At 36.5% G+C, this 17,952-nt stretch overlaps 1 protein-coding gene across 2 annotated transcripts in view; it reads left to right on the top strand.

The window, feature by feature from the left end:
- The window catches only part of LOC124858744 (carbohydrate sulfotransferase 15-like), a 30,046-nt gene extending 26,385 nt beyond the window's left edge, over positions 1-3,661 (top strand). Inside the window, exons 6-8 of one of the 2 annotated variants that reach the window (XM_047350937.1) lie at positions 823-979; positions 2,897-3,044; positions 3,151-3,661. In XM_047350937.1, coding sequence (XP_047206893.1) covers positions 823-979; positions 2,897-3,044; positions 3,151-3,341 — 496 coding nt within the window. In that variant the 3' untranslated portion in view covers positions 3,342-3,661. The remainder of the gene's footprint in view (positions 1-822; positions 980-2,896; positions 3,045-3,150) is intronic. The other variant, XM_047350938.1, reaches the window with a different exon arrangement.
- The last annotated feature ends 14,291 nt before the right edge of the window (positions 3,662-17,952 follow it).

Raw genomic sequence — 17,952 nt, 5'->3', positions numbered from 1 at the left:
AAAAACATTTATTTAAATATATTGTATGTGCATGTAATTTGTCTTGTTTTAACAATAATAATAATTTTGGGTTATTATTATTAATAATAAATATAATAATTTAGAAATGTTTAATTATTAACAATTACTGCCGATATATAAATGTACTTTTGTGACAAAGATGTGTTCTTACCTGCTGAGCCTTGATCCATTTAGCAACAGCAACAACCTTTTCTTTGGTGAACTTTGCTCTGAACAGCGTGGCTGTACAATCTGCTTAAACATTCTCTTTCGTCTGTCAGATATCCCGACCTCTGACATTGTTTCTCTTGTGAATTCAGTGGTTTCTTGTTCGAAGCAGTTTGCCGAGAAGTCCTCCGCTCACAACTGGCTGTGCTTGGTGGGACCAGCCCATCTGTCCCTCATCAGTTTTCCAGCTCTGATCCAGGCAGCTCTGATTTTCTTCACTTCAGGAAATAATGCAGACTAACGGCTGCTGTCATTGTATTGCTGCCACAACCAGCAATCGTAGTTTTACCATATTAACGCTGCTTTTTAACGCAACTTGGCTACTACTTGAACCGTTTGATTGACGCTCACACAGTGAATGACTGGAGACTTCCCCTTTCCGGGGAACTTTGGACTTGCAAAATTTTACATCGATATATGCTTATTTTGTGTCACAATTGTCATTTATCACATCTTTAATCCTATTATCATGGCAATTACTGCCCATCAATATTAACAATATTAAGATGTTTTCTTTCAATTTCTGCATTTGTGATAAAAGAGTGTCACAGGCACTTCAATGTCCAACTAGAACTCAGTTTATTCTGTCCCCAGGCTTTACTCCGACTACTTGTACTTTACCTTGGCCAACAAGTCTGCAGAGGATTTTCATCAGAAGGTCGTGGAGTCTGTCCAGTTGTTCCAGTGCTGTCTCCTTGAGAGGTCACTGCGATCATGCGTCTACAATACCAGCCTTTTTAACACCATGACGGTCAGCTATATTCCTGCATCACATTTTGGTGTCCAATAACTTTCCTCTCTTTGACAGCTCTATTTGCTCATTATGATGTATTGTTCTAAACTTGTTCATATGTTATTATCTCTGAAACAAGAAGAAAACAAGAAAACAACAAAAAAACATATTCCAGCTCAAAATCCTTTATACTATATTCATTCCTTGCTATAACCGTGGCTTCAGAGATAGTTTTAGAAGAATTGCAGAAGAATTGGAACTTTAATGAAGCAATTCATGCTTTGAAAGGGGAAATATTTCCAACATAATGTTCTGACTTAAAACTTATCTACTGGTGTCTCCTCCTTTTTCGGTGCCAAATGGTCGATGACAAAACAACTTTTTTGGGAGATTGGCTTCACTATAAAGCAACTATAAGCTCACTTGAGGAGCCATAATTAGTTTTGAATCCATCAAAAATATTATTAAATCAACACTGAATCGGGCATTTAAATTTGTTTAGCTTCTAAAGGGGCATAGAGCTTCTTTTTTTTTTAGATATTCTAGTGACCTCTGGAGGACCTAGTGTGTAACAACATTTGGATGAAGGCGTATTTCTTTTATTTACCATTACTTGTGAGCAAACAAGAATGAAATATTTATCCTAGCAACACAAGAAGGACATTAATGGCTTTTAAATATCGATCACACAAATTAATGACTAAATGGAACCAAGTTGTTTGTACCAGTTTGAAGCATTTCCTCTCTCTATTTATACTGAATGTATTTCTTATGTACCTGTTGGCCTTTTTAGGATTTTTCTTTGGATGGCATTTAAACTATGTCTTTTTAAGGTTGCCAATACACTTAAACTTTGGCATCTGTGCCCTACATTCAAAAAGGATGAGAGAAATGTACCAGCTGATGCTAAGGGACTGGTGCAATTAACTAAACAGATGGCACAATGAGGAAAGAACATGAGGACATCAGTCAGGAAGTTAAAACTTTGGTCCAAATGGTCTTCCAAATGAACAATGACCCTAAGCATGCAACCAAATTAATTACAAAGTGGCTTAACAACAACGAAGTCCAAATTTTGAAGTGTGGACCAAAAAGTCCTGATCGTAGCTTCATTGACAATTTGTGGGCTGTGTGAAAAAAGGTTGGCCTACAAACTTGACTCAGTTTCACCAGTTCTGCGAGGGCGAATGAGCCAAATTTCCAGCAAACCTCTAAAAACATTCTCTCTCTCATTATTCTGGCATTTAGCAAATTCAAGTAGTTTTGGGAACCTTAAATAACCTAAACCGGGAAAAAATGTCTTAATTACTCTTAGACACCGAGACTAAAAGGTTGTCTTTTGTTACGGTGTATGTAAATTCCAGGTTTCAACTAGAAATAAGGATGATATTGACATAGATTTAATAATGAGGTTCATTTTAACAGTCCGTGACTATGTGATTAGCTGGCTTAAAACATAGTCTAACACATCTTCTACTTTTCTGTGTTATACTTAATGATAAAGAACATTGTTCAGTATTCAGAGTGAAACACACATCCTAATTCTTCAGTCTTTCTTAGATGATGTACATAGGTGATACAAAAGCATATGCACATCAACTATTTAAAAAAGGTCTACAGCCATAGGTTGGTCTTTAAAGCACTGACACACACCAACCCAGAATGGACATGATTATTGAAGTGAAAGATGTCACAGAGTGCAGCAGTGCTGCATCAATGTTTTTTTGCAGGTTTGCCCAGAGTGAAACAGAAGCGGTACTGATGCTTTATTCTCTACTTCTGTCCTTTAAGCTATATTTTACATTTAAAAAAAGTTTAAGAGCTGAATTCTTTATAAAGCTGAGTTTAAAGCATAATTGAATGTGTTTATCTCTGACAAAACAACCCCATCATTAGGGACTAATTTTTTTTATTTATGTTGCTTTCTGCTCACAGGTGAGACTGACTCTGGGAATGTATTATGTGTTTGTTCTGGACTGGCTGACCATTTTCCAAAGAGAGCAGATTCTAGTTCTTCGACTGGAGGACTATGCAGCCAACCTTAAAAAGACAATTAAGAAAGTTTTTGATTTTCTCAGTGTAGGTACGTAGCATGTATCCATCATTTCTAGGAAAGCTTGCATTTCCCTGGGTATAAATTACTCACAATGTCTCCTATTTACCTCTATGTTTTTCCACTTTCCCCACAGGTCCTCTGTCAGAGCAAGTGGAAGCAGCACTGACCAAACGTCCCATGTCCAACACGCGCCGGGCAAAAGACAGGAGCCTTGGTCCTATGTTCCCAGCCACCAGAACCCTCCTTAGTCAGTTTTACCAGCCTTTTAACAGTAAACTAGCCAGCATATTGGACAAAAAGGCTTTTCTCTGGAGTTACAGCTGAAGCAGACTGAGCAGCATTGAAATTAGATGGAAGTGAAAGATCAGAGAGAAATGTGACACCAAACAAAGAGTTAAAATACCTGAAGTTAATCTAGAGTGAACGAACTCATGTTTCTGGTTCTTTGAAAGAAGGACACTTCAAGTCAATATGACAATGAACTAACTTTTATTTCACAAAGTGAATTAGAGTCCATGCAACAATATGTTTAAAGCCTTAAAGTTTCCACCTAATTTATAACTGAAAAGACTGGGTTAAGTTCATGCGTTGTAATACAGTGTTTTAAACTTATATGTGGTACAAATAAACAAATTTGATTCTTATTGTTCATTTCTGTCATAAGGGTGTGAAAATCTAGTATTAAAAAAAAAAAAGTTTTTTTGGACATCATTTTTTCTGTTATAGAGGTTACATGGTTCATAAAAACAATAAAATGAAATAAACACTGGTGAAAAACAGGCCATATAAAGCAATGTAAAATTGTAAACAGCATAGTGAAGATTAGACTGGTGGATCATACAGTCTAGCTTTGTGACTGGCTTTTACATCACTTTCACCTTAGCTGGTTTAATTCATGATAAAGATTGTAATCAAAAAAATAGGATTGGATACAACTATAGATGTGCTGCACTTGAAGGAATTTAAAGCATGTGAGACTTAAACTGTCGGTGAAGTGTTTTACATTTTTGTGTAATGCTGTGTGAGTTCAGCTCTGCATGCTCTTTCTTACAACAATTGCATTCTTCAAGATTTTCTGAATCTCTTCTGTTTGGAAATTAACCATTAGCAGTAAAGGCTGATTGCTGGAGCAACTCTAGGACTGAGGTTCTAATGCCAGGCCTTGTGTTTCTGAGTGGACTTTGCATGTTCTCCTTGTGCATACATTGGTTCTTTCCTGGTACTCCAGCATCCTCCAGCAATCCAAAATAACGGTTGGTTAATTATCCACTTTAAATTACATGTGTTTGTAATTTAAAGTGGATAATTATCCCCCCAACCTTCAAGTATTAAGGGTACAGAGCATGGATGGATAGATGGATGATTTGGCACTAGTGTGTGAGCGGATTGGGCTGCTGCACAATGTCTTTAAGATTTTGATATAATCTTAAATATGTATCTGTGAACCTAATATAATTATTGATTCCATATCGTGCAGGATTTAGTTCGGAATTTGGCTCAAAGATTAGTTAAGTGTAAAGGTCAAGCAGTCAAATTAATAGCTCAAGTCATGTTGGCATTGTGGTTTCCAAAGATTGATGGTGAAATGTGTTCACATCTGTGCATAACATCTATATTTGTTTTATTTAAAAATTCAGGAACTGGAATTCAGAGATGCAGAGATGAAGTATACAAGAAAGCAACAGCAAGATTTAACACACATTTGAAATAAGAACAATCTCTTTAACTTAAATTGAATGAAATAAAAACAAAAAAGGTGTAAAGAAGAGTTAGGGGTTTTGTTGTTAGAAACAGACATGACATATCAGAGACTGATCACAAGAGGGCACTAAATACAAATCAAAGCTAAACATTCACGACAAACCACATCCTATTACTGCTGTTATCATAACATCTGGCTCTGGCATATATACGTGCATGTAAGTAAACCACGTCAGTAAAAACTATTTGAGATCATCATCTTTATTGGTCATTGCACATGTACATTACAACGAAATTTGTCCTCTGCATTTAGATAAGAAATGTCCCTCTTCAGCAGCCTAATATTAGGAGGAATAAGGTACTTAAGATTACGGTTAGTTCTTGGCTTGGGCGCAATGTACAGTACCATCAGCCTGAAGGTAACATAAGGGAATCCCATTGAAAGGATGTGTTCAGGCTGGCTGATCATTTTCTTTGTTTTCTCAACCACCTGTTTCTAACAAAGAGTGCCCAGTCCCTCTGCAGAGCTCCATCTTAAAAATAAAACAAACAGTAGCCTACTATTCAAATATGTTTTCCTTCACCTACAGCCTATTAAACCAAAAAAAAAAAAAAATGTAATGTAATAGGATCACAATAAAGTATTGAAAAGATACATGTAGATGTGGAAAAAACAAGCCTTGAAAAACAATATTCACTGTTGGCGCTGACTGACCGTAAGATCAATGTTTACATCAGACATTATTTGACAACAAAACACTTAACCTGGAAGGTTAAAGGTTAAGGTCAAAGATTGTCTTGGTTCACGTTTTTCTTTCTTATTTTAATAAGGTTCTACATCTTCCTGTCATGAGCATGAGCTATTGGATTCTGTTTATTCTTTTTCAGTGTGAACCTTCCTTCCTTTTTCTTATTTTGCAAGCAGATTTCACTTATATTCTATCCCTGGGTATACAGCTGAAACCGGGTACTTACATACATTGTATAAAAAGACAAATCTTTTCCTGGTTTTGGTCATTTAGGATTCCCTGATTTATCTATGCTAAACAACTAAATAATAGATTTCTTTTTCTTTTTTAACTTTTTTCAAATTCAGGAGTTAAAATAAATCCTTTGTTTTTGTTAGACTAGCCTTTTAAACTTTATGAGTTGAGTTAAATGTTGTTGGTGTCCTTCCACAAGATTCTCACAGCTCCTCCAGACAGAACTGTGTAACTGAATCAGATTTCCAGGCCACTGTTCTTGTAAACATCTTTTCAGCTCTGGACTCAAATGTTCTGTGGTCTCTGTAATGGGATGACCCATGCCTTCAGATAAGTAACTTGCACACAATAGAGACAAACAACCAACTACACAGTTCTTTTTATTTGCTTACATCTCGCTGGCTCATTGAATTGTTTCTTGTTTGTGTTGTACTCTGCCGGGAACACAATAAGACTGCCGACCTGACTGCTGTCCAGAAGGCCACTATTGACACCCTCAAGCAAGAGGGTAAGACACAAAAAGAAAATTCTGAACGAATAGACTGTTCCCAGAGTGCTGTATCAAGGCACCTCAGTGGGAAGTCTGAGGGAAGGAAAAAGTGTGGCAGAAAACGCTGCACAACGAGAAGAGGTGACCGGACCCTGAGGAAGATTGTGGAGAAGGGCCGATTCCAGACCTTGGGGGACCTGCGGAAGCAGTGGACTGAGTCTGGAGTAGAAACATCCAGAGCCACCGTGCACAGGCGTGTGCAGGAAATGGGCTACAGGTGCCGCATTCCCCAGGTCAAGCCACTTTTGAACCAGAAACAGCGGCAGAAGCGCCTGACCTGGGCTACAGAGAAGCAGCACTGGACTGTTGCTCAGTGGTCCAAATTACTTTTTTCGGATGAAAGCAAATTCTGCATATCATTCGGAAATCAAGGTGCCAGAGTTTGGAGGAAGACTGGGGAGAAGGAAATGCCAAAATGCCAGAAGTCCAGTGTCAAGTACCCACAGTCAGTGATGGTCTGGGGTGCCGTGTCAGCTGCTGGTGTTGGTCCACTGTGTTTTATCCAGGGCAGGGTCAATGCAGCTAGCTATCAGGAGATTTTGGAGCACTTCATGCTTCCATCTGCTGAAAAGCTTTATGGAGATGAAGATTTCATTTTTCAGCACGACTTGGCACCTGCTCACAGTGCCAAAACCACTGGTAAATGGTTTACTGACCATGGTATCACTGTGCTCAATTGGCCTGCCAACTCTCCTGACCTGAACCCCATAGAGAATCTGTGGGATATTGTGAAGAGAACGTTGAGAGACTCAAGACCCAACACTCTGGATGAGCTAAAGGCCGCTATCGAAGCATCCTGGGCCTCCATAAGACCTCAGCAGTGCCACAGGCTGATTGCCTCCATGCCACGCTGCATTGAAGCAGTCATTTCTGCCAAAGGATTCCCGACCAAGTATTGAGTGCATAACTGTACATGATTATTTGAAGGTTGACGTTTTTTGTATTAAAAACACTTTTCTTTTATTGGTCGTATGAAATATGCTAATTTTGTGATATAGGAATTTTGGGTTTTCATGAGCTGTATGCCACAATCATCTGTATTAAGACAATAAAAGACCTGAAATATTTCAGTTAGTGTGCAATGAATCTAAAATATATGAATGTTAAATTTTCATCATGACATTATGGAAAATAATGAACTTTATTACAATATGCTAATATTTTGAGAAGGACCTGTATGGACAAGCTGGATATGGGATGTTCCATTGGTAATGCACTGCCTAGGGGTGTTTGTGTGTGCCACACCATTTAAAAAAAAAAAAAAGAATAGATGCATGCATATGTAACCAAACATCTTAATTCCATTATAGTTATATTAATCATTCTGCACATTGATAAATATTCTTTGTGTATTGATTTATTTGTAAGTTTGTTATGGTGATTGATCACCAATGAATGGTTTCTCTAATAGGAGGAGCTTCCAGTATAAAGGCTGGGGTAAAAGCTCCCTTTTGAAGGGTGGTGCAGTTTGAGCCTCCTGAGGCACAGTGTGCGATTGCTCCTTATTCTGAGGCCTAGTTCTATCTTAGAATGTTGTTGATAGGAATTTAGTTTGAGTGTTTAAAGATTTTTTTTATTTCTTTTTCTTCAGATTTTTTTTTCTTCTTGCTGTAAATGCTCTTTTCCATTTCCAGCACAATGCATTTTCACTGGCTAGGAAAAAAGAAAAAAAGGAATAGAAACCAGCCCCAGCTGAAGCATAAAGTCTGTGAGGCTTAGCTAATTCCTACAGGCTGAGATCAAGTGTTTCTGATTGCCACTTCAAAACATTTACTTTGTTGTCCTTAAGCCACCTTGTAACTAGTTTGGCAGTATGCTTAAGATCATTGTTGAATCGGAAGACCAATTTTTCTCTAAGCTTTAACTTCCTGGCTGATGTCTTAAGATGCTACATTGACAGTATGTCAGTGGGCATTATGGTCAAACAGTTTAATTTTAGTTTCATTACACCAGAGGGGTGTCCAAAAATTAAGGTCTTTATCCCTGAGAGCATTTGCAAATTGTTATTTAGCAGCTTTATATCCATTATATGTAAACTATATTTTTATTTAATGCTGTTTCATGCATCTGATCTTGTGCCTAAAACCCCGTTGTGGCTTTGTTCAGTCCTTTCACAGAGCTTGTCTGTAATGGTCTGAGGTAGATTAAAAAGCTGGGGAGAAAAAATTTAATCCAAAAATTCCAAGCCTCCTCACCTTAGTGATTAGCAAATTATCTAAAATTGAATAATGCAGAATAAAGATCATTAGTCCAGGAGAAAGCTCAAAGTAGCTGAAGGAGAGAAAATGAATGGACGAAGGAAGCAGAGGAAATTTTCAAAAGTTATTTTTAGAATACTAATAAGCCTAGCTGCCCCAAATAATGCTGATTTTTAACTGCTTATACCTACTAGACTGAATGGAAATTAATGTGTTAGGTGTGTTAGATGTTATATGTTTACCCCTTTTGAAATACCATATGGTTTAAAGATTAGATTTGATCTAATCTTCTTTGTGTATTATATTGAATACCAAAAACCAGAAAAACTCCAAGGTACTTCCATTGAACACTGCATGGATGCCTTTATTTTCAGGGCATCTGACAAACAGAACTTGTTAACCCAACTCAACCCACTTGGGATTCAGTCCCTCTCCAAAAACTCTAACAGTTCTGAAGGAAAAAGGGCATCTGACCTGGTACTTGCAAGGTGTACCTAATACACTGCCTGATGAGTGTATGTATGTAATTAATTAATGGGTTGAATCTAAATGTATTTAAATTGGACCAGATTATTACTGGGAGTGCAGTGGAATTACATGGGACTGCACAGCACCTCATTCAATATCAATTTAAACAGGTTATTATTTTGAGATGATGTTTTTATCATATTATTATGGTGGATAAACTAAAGGGTGAACTAAAATTAGCTCATCATTTATTCAAACTGAGCAGACCAGAACTGAACAGAATAAAATTACAATTAAAGTCATTTCAACTGAATTAAACTGAGTTCTGGATGTTGTTGTTGTTAATAATGATTTCTTGCAAATCCCTCACAATCAGATAGTTCTCTCCAGGGATTCCGGCTTGTTTTCACTGTCTATGCATGTTACGGTAAGTGATCCATTAAACTCGCCTTTGTTTTGAAGGCATGCATGTCTGTTCTGTGTGTCTCTGTGTTGTTCTGGTGGACTGATAACCTGTTTAAAGCATGCCTTGCCTCTTGCCTTTTGACAGGTGGAGATAGGAGCTGGCTTTTCCCTGAATGTTCTGCAGGAATAGAAATGCATGAAGTGAATTCAGTTATTATCTGAATCTAAATATTTAAAAAATGAATTTGGTAACACTGATCTTGGGGATGGCAAGGTAGGGAATTTTGAGAAAGATTCAGTCATCTCTCATAACACTAATTTTTAATTGGTCGTGACATCAGCATCAGTCTTCAAAACAGGAAATAAAGACATCTGGCACCTTGATTAATCTAGCTCAGTTAATCCAATTATATCACAGTTAAATTGGTCCTTGAGTCTTACATGTTAGCACTAGATGTCTTCCATCACTTCAAATTCTCTTTAAAATCTGAACAAAGGTGCTAGAGAATACATTTTTGATGCAATTAGAATATGTTCTACTTGAGTAAAAAAAAAAAGAATTGTGTCATCCTTTATATTACCTCCTTTATATTATACTGTCAAATATCCAGGCTTTATTGTGATGTTCTAAAGTGGCTTTGCGGTGCAAATAACAAGGCTTTCTAAAGGTTCTTCATAGTTTTTCAGAATCACCTTGTTGATGCACAAAACTAGTTTATGTCTGTGAAAATGAACTTTTGAAATGCATGAGAAGATTTGCCTCAAGAAAGTGGAATAATTTAAGTGTTACAGGTAAGAAATGAAGTGCCTAAAGATAAATTTTTAACTTTAGCTCTTTGCTGTTTAAGTGTTGTCTGTGGTTCATTACTTGAGTTACGTTTCCACAATGTTAAATACAAACAAGCAAGCAAATATCAGGTAATGGTCAGTTTGTCTGTCTTGATATGAGGTCTCAATGTGTCATATTTTATTGGAGCCAACTGGCCCAAAAATCACCTAAAATATTTGCAGATGAGTAAATAAATAAATAATACAAACCATATACAATATTTTAACATTTTTATAATTGTTTATTTTTTTAATAATTGTTTCTAAATACTTTACTACCAAGTGAAATAACCAACTCAAAATGTTTAAGTACATGGGTACTTGTTTAACTGTATAAAAGAAGAAGGTTCGGACAACATTAGGGTACAAATTAGCAACGGTCCAACTGATCCATGGCTCCAACAATCTCTGCAATTTTTAATTGAAAGAACTGGACTAAAAACAAGAGAAAGATCTGTCAATCCAAAAGAAAACTTAATAACTTAATACACAAGATTTGATGGACCAGGACCATAACCTTTTTAGTCATGTATTCAAAAACAGACATCTGTGCTATTTAATCTGCAGAAAAGACTGTGATGCATACAGACACCTCAAATTTGACCCTTCACTTACAAGACCTGCTTTTCTTCAGGTCCCCTAAAAAGATCCCTGCTGGACCTTAGATCGGGTCAAAACAAACTGTTAATCCTTGCATGTGGCATTTCTAGATCTCCAAAATGTGAGAAACATCCTCGTCTGTTGGTATGACCAAAAGGCTTTGTCTCAGTGCCTGTTAATACATGTCTTTCTCATGAACAATCATATTTTGCTTATTTAGAATTTCAGAAGGATTTTTAAAAAATCATAGTTGGTTTTAACTTAAAATATTGATTGCTGACTGTTCAATAACCTCAATGTGAAGACTGTCTTTATTTCATTGCATGTTAAAAAGATAAAGTGAAAATCCCAGTCATGCAATAGTAATATAATTAGATTGTTTGTATTTAGGTCTCTTTCAGTCTAAATAAGGTAATTTAGAAAAAAAAAAAATCACTGATTCAGCTTTTTAATTGGTAGTCTAGACTGCTAAACTCTCATACTACTAATTTCACCTCCATAGCTTGGTGTTGTGTGACTCCACCCCTGGCAGTGCTGCTGAGTAGCTTAGCTGAGCTCGGACTTCAGACCGAACCTAGAATCCATCATGTGGACCACCATGTGGACACCCGGTTGGGATAAATGCTTTTGTTTGCATGGTACGCTATATAATGCTTGTATATATGCTTGTATGTATATATATATATATATATATATATATATATATATATATATATACATATATATATGTATGCTCGGATGTATGCTAAGTTTGAACTTAGTAAGTGTCTTTGAGTAAATCCTCCTTGAATCAGCAACCCAGGTCTGGTGGTGAATTTAAACTTGCTTTTTATTTTTCCCACTTAGAGGAAAGTAGGTATTAGGACCAGTCTACAAAACCCCTTTTTGGAGACTTACCAACTCTAAAATCTAACAGTAGCAGTTAATCAATTACGTGTTCAATATAAATTTTCTTGTCACAAAAAGATTAATTAGTTAATGTTTTATCAATTTCCTACTCTGTGCTTCTTGTCTTTTAATCAGCAGATAGTCAGTTGACATTTAATTCCTGATTATGTTGGTCACAAGTACTTGTTTTTTTATTTTCTTTAATTTCCATGTTGATAAATATTCATGTTGACTTTTTAATGAACCCTATTCTTGAGGAAAATTCAGAAATCTCTTTCTTCTTTTATAAGTAATGAAGATTATTCCCTCTTCAAAAGTCAATAACTCATTTCAATTTAATTTTGATGGATTAGGAGAAGATTGGTTTATACTTAAAAAATGTAATGTATCTTAATCACACTACAAGACAGTGAAGACTAAGACAAGTTTAAAAAAAAAAAAAACCATCATAACATGCTTAGTTAAGCTAAGATAAATAATCACCACGTCAGCTGTAGTTTGACTTTATTGGATGTATATGGAAGGTTTCTTCCAAAGAATCTTCCACTCATCAAGTGAAATGATTGGGAAGAAAGTGGGCACAAGAGATTTTTGTTTTTTAAGGAGAATAATTCATTTCCTTGTTTTTATGCATACGTTATTGGACCTGTTTTTTTTTTTTTTTTTTTCCAAATACCCATCAGCAGCGACAACAGCTGGAAACGTTAAACAGGAGAATTTTCCACAGACAGTAAAGGATTGATAGAGATAAGTCTGTGTATACTTCAGAGCCCTGGCAGAGGCAATCAGTCATGGTTGAACTCTGCTATGACTTCAATTTCAGTGAAAGGAAACTCATCCTGCTATCTTATGTGGTTGCACAATAGGGCCGCCTTCTGCAGGAATCAATGGCTCTGCTGGTTAAAACAGAAAATAAGCTAAATGTTGCTGCATTACTTTTAATTATAAACCCACATGGATAGGACACGTGCACACTATACCATCTGCATTTTCTGTTGAAATAATAAGATGACAGTACCACAGTCCTTTGTTTTTTTTTTTCTTTAATATCTTTTATAATTCATCCGTATTGTGGATACACCACAGTTTATTTTGATAAAGTTTTAATGTATTAGAAAATATGAATAAATCTACTATTAATGCCTACTGCACAATCAATTAAAAGGTATGTGTTGCATCGCACACCCTTTCTGTTGCTTAGAGACCAATCATACCAGCTGGAGAAGTGTTGCAGTTTTGCATAAAATATTTCTGTCCACTATTGCTCATTACAGGTTTTCAGCTGGCCATTGTTTATTAAGAGGTTGATACAGCTTACTGTACAGTTTCAGTGGGTGAGAGATCTTAACTGCAAGAAGGCCAGTCCAGCTTGCATAATGTGCCTCTAAGGTCTTGCTTTCAGGGGCATTGCATAATGAGGTCTGCCTTTGTCGTGTTGAAAACTGCGCACATCTCCAAGAAAAACATAAACTTTATAAAAACATTGAAATAGGAATAACAGAATATTGTCCTCAAATATGCATCCATCAGTAATGCTTTCATATTTCTGGAAGTTAGCCGTTCCTTTGTTACTGGTAAGTAAACAAGCACTGCAAAAAATGCTGGTTTTGGTTTTAAAAATAACATGATGGACTGCCTTTCTTTCATCATATATTTTTCCAGAAGTTAACTTAAAACCAGGATTCCTCTGATCACAGGATCACTGCTTGCTATCAGATGTAAATACAAACAGGATTTTATGCACTTACTTGTTATATTATCCTCTTTCCAAGCTACCATGCCAGGTTGTGGTCCATGCTCACAACTGTTTTCTGAGCCCATCTGTCTGTGGTGATTAAAGTGACATGACAGTTTCTCATCAGGTTTGGCCTGGAGGTGCAAAGCTTCAACAATTGTTTTCAAATGGATGATAAAAAAAGTTATTTCTCATTATTCCTTAAAACATCCACATTTGCTAACAGATTAATGATTTTCTTCTGAAGTTTGGCACCTGATGGTTTAAATACTTGTTTTATATTTTTGTTTCTTGTATTTACCTCCGTCTCATTCATCTCATTTTTTATGACGATTAAGGGAGAGTTATTTTACTAACAACTGCTAACATTCAATGCCGGATTCACAATGCATAAGCATATGTGCATGTATGTTTTGGCAATAATTGCAAAATGCTATGTGTTGCTGAAACCAAATGCTGCACATCAGTCTAAAAACACTATCCCCACAGCGAAGGAGAGGCTGCAAAAAACTTTCCATCAGGACATCGACTTTAAACATACAGCCAGAGCTACAATCATTTAGATCAACACATATTTAGGCGTTAAAGTGCAGACCAAGTATCGTTTCCTTCAACTTCACAATAATTAATGTCTTTGTGTTTGTCTATCGGGCAAAATCCCACTGAAATAAGTTATAGTTTGTGGCTTTGAAGTTGCTACATTTAAAGTTTTTAAACCTTTGAAAGGCTCTGGAACCTCTCAGACTGACAAATTGACTAGTTAATGATTTATAATAGAATTTATTTACTAAGGTAACATTATCAGCATTTGCTTTGAAGTCTGACCACAGCAAAACCTTTGTTTTGTAAATTCTTGCAGAGAAGGGGCAAAGTAACATGTATTTATAGAATTTATACAACCATAAAATTATCTAAATGTTGTATTATTCTCATGTGCACAGCTGCATTTGCATAGAAAAAATACCCAAAATAAACTTAGTCGTTCTTATTGCGTCATGCTGCTTGCATGTTCATTTGACCTCTGTGAGAGAGGCTTACTCATGTGTTAACCACAATTCTCCAGAAAGTGGTCCTATTGTGTTCGCATCTTTTCACTGCTGAGTTTTTTCCTAATGAAATGACTTGATGGATTTTCCCTAATCCAAGGGCTCTCAGACGGCTAAAAGGACAATTGCATAGATTTGTCTAATTCTCTGTTTGTCTCATAGATTCCCTGTCCTTTCAGCTGGGGCTGTTCTCTCTCTTCTAATCATGGTTTCCTTAAATTTCTCTTCGAGTTTTCCTCGTTTGCCGACCCTATTTATCATGTTGCAAGACGGGAAATAGACATATATGGTCAGTGAGGTACAGCCACATCCTGTTGCATGTGAATGCCAGTCTCTCCAGTATGTGTAGCTATTCAGTCTGTTCTCTGAAGGCATGAAATGTTATCTCTGAAAACATATTAGAACTATGAGTGATGTCTTATCTTCTATTTCTGCCTTAACCTTTTGTGAGCATAAATGACCTTAAACATGATCTGCTCTTTCTGTATCAGTTTGAAAGTGCCTGTCTTTGGTTTGAATTATTGCTTGGTAAGATTTTAAATGACAACTGAAGTCAGGTGGGGTGTCTTTGACCTATTGTTTTCAAACACATTTTTGACTGCAGCTTGCAGCAAGATATTGAAAGAGATAGAAAGATCTGTCAGAGTTATTTTAAAGGATTAGTTTACACCCTGGGGTTTATCAGAGGGATTTAGTGCGAAACACCAAAATGTACTGATACTGGATTTGATAAAGAAGAAATAAGTATCTGGAGAAGGTTATGTGAATGGAAACATCAGTTTTCCGGGAATAAAGATAGAATTTCAGGGGCTTTTGAAGTGATTGCTTCAGTTACTGAATATGACAATTATCTCATAAATGTCCAAACAAAGTATTGATTTCCACATAAACTGACTCATTATAGAGCATGCTGGGAGTTTGTATACAGAGCTGCATGGGTGGAGTGGGAGGCACAAGTCTGAATATGTGCTTTGTATACTTGGCAGGAGGAGAAAACATGGGCAGCATGCAAACTGGAAACATGAGGGTCAGTGAAGACCCGGATATCCAAGACAGAGTTTGTTGAAATAGACATGAAAGGATCCTCATAGGTTCAGGGTTTAAACACCTAAAATTAAGCTCATAGGGCCTTTTATAAAATGGTTGGAAAAGTTTGACAAGGAAAAATTAAGTCTGTGCTTTCAGTTTGTTGCGAATCCTTTTAGATTTTCTTTTACTCACACAAAATAGTGTCATCGAACCATCTGCTAATGGTTAAGGAAAAACGGTTAATAGGGGTGGCCAGGGTGAGACCTAACCTCTTATTGGGATGTGAAGGGTAATGTGTGTGCATGTATGACAGCAATGAATGTTGTCCCCAACAGGATTAATCCTCTATGAAATGAATCTGAGTCACTAAAACGCAGCCAATACTCAGTCAATCAGTAGTGAAATCAGTACCATGAATATACTTTTGCAGTGTTTTTATTTAAACTTAAGTGACATCAAATAAGAAATCCACAGGGTTTAATATGATGTCGGCTCTGTGCAGTCAGCCAGGTGCTGTTCTTCTGGCAACTGCCAAACCCAGACTAGTCTGTTGGATTGCCAGAAAGAGAAGCAATATTTGTTGTCTAGGAAACATGTCGCCAGTGCTCTGGAGTCCAGTGACGGCATGCTTTACACCACTGATGACTGGAAGCTGCTGCTTGGCTCTCTATCAGTGTGTGTTGACATAACTTGCAGGTCACATTGTGTTTGGAGGCCTGCATCACCAAACCTCAGAAAGGTGCAGAAAGTTGTCAACCTCTGTGCATTCTGTACTTCAGCATTCTGGACCCTGCTCTGTGATTTAAAGTGGCTTATCATGGCTGAGTTGCTTTCATTCCCAATAGCTTTCACTCTGTTTTATTGACCACTGACACTTGACTGTGAAAGATTTAATAGTTTGGACATTTTCATAAATGAGGCAACACCTGCGAACTAGTTCAAGCAGTCAACTCGAGCTGTGCTGCTGCTTCACACATGATTTTTCTCCCACTGTGGAGAATATTTCAAGCATACCATAACAATTTGGGTGGTCTATTTAAGCTGTAAAGCATCTCTTTGCAATCTGCAGTTTACCCCCCTTTGGGCTCAGAGGTCAGGGACCCTCTTCTCACTTCCTGACATGTGGAAGACACGTTCAGGGGTGAAAGATGTGCTCATCATTCCATGACACAATGAACAGCATTGCCATGGATTGTTGAGTTTAGAGGCTAGATGACAAACACAATTTTACAAATTATTGGCTAATGAAGATATATTTAAAAATGTATATGTGAGTTGTCTGATTAAACTGGATTTATTATACAGGTAGCATGGTGTCACACTACAATGCTGGAATTCACTGAATGCATGAGAGTGATCCAATCTTTCAAAAATGTGTGAAGAAGCTATTTTCATGCCTAAATGTGCTGGTTTTACACTCTATTTCTTTGAGATATTATGTGATTAGGAATCCAAGGCAATACCTGGGATTGGATTAAGACATCCCTGAAGTGTAAAGTTGAACTGATCAACAAAACCAGAACCAGTTTCTAATATCAAACTTTCAAAGCAATTTATGAAATGCAGTGAACTGTACATCCAAAGGATGTAAAAAAATATGAAATAATGGAGGTACACTGTCTTCATTATTTATTTATTTTAATTATCTATACAAATAAGCCTGTTAAGGACTTAACAATTGGAAAATTGGAGTGGTTCAGGTCCATTGTTGGCTGTGACCCTCTTTGATAAAGTTTCTTCCTATTTTTCATCTAAGTGACACACTCCCCAAAATGTTTCCCACTTGATGTATTTCCTGGTCATTAGGCAGGTGGTTGGAGATGACTCACTCTGAAGATTGAAGCCACAAACACCCTGCTCTCATTATACACCGGAAAGAAAGCTCTCCAAACAGATGAAACAAACGCTAACCTATTAATATTTCAGAACATATGACAAACTTCTTAACATAGTGTTGAATTCGTCAAAAAATGCATTGTATTCTTAGCAGGCATTTACAACAAGTTCTGTAAACAATGATTCAACAAGTTGATTCAGCTGTTGTGACTTTCATTAATCTTTGTGAACCAAAGTAAAGACTTAAAAGCTAAAATTAAATTAGCAACAATTTGGAATTTCTATGTAGCATCAAAACCAGAAAGCATTGTACTGGCTAATACCTTAATAATTTACTTAAATTTAAATGTTATACTAATATGATGAATCATTTCTCTGCACCTGCTCAATCTTCTTTTGGGTCGCAGAAGATCTGGTGCCTATCTGCTGTAAGCAATCTGTGAGAAGTGATGTGCACCTGGACAGGTCACCAGTCCAATATCACCAATTAACAGCATTTTATGTCACTTTTATTGGAAAACTACAGTTAGGAAATTATCTCCTTGTGCAGCAAAACAACAGATGCAAATGTTTAAGACAAAGCAAGTAGAATTTTTTATTATTACTTTATTATTACTTAAAACATAGTTGGTTATAATTTTAAAAATACAAACTCATAGTTTACTTCT

The sequence above is a fragment of the Girardinichthys multiradiatus genome, chromosome 22 (genome assembly GCF_021462225.1).
Source record: "Girardinichthys multiradiatus isolate DD_20200921_A chromosome 22, DD_fGirMul_XY1, whole genome shotgun sequence".
Lineage (NCBI taxonomy): Eukaryota > Metazoa > Chordata > Actinopteri > Cyprinodontiformes > Goodeidae > Girardinichthys > Girardinichthys multiradiatus.
This window is presented reverse-complemented; position numbering and strand designations above follow the sequence as displayed.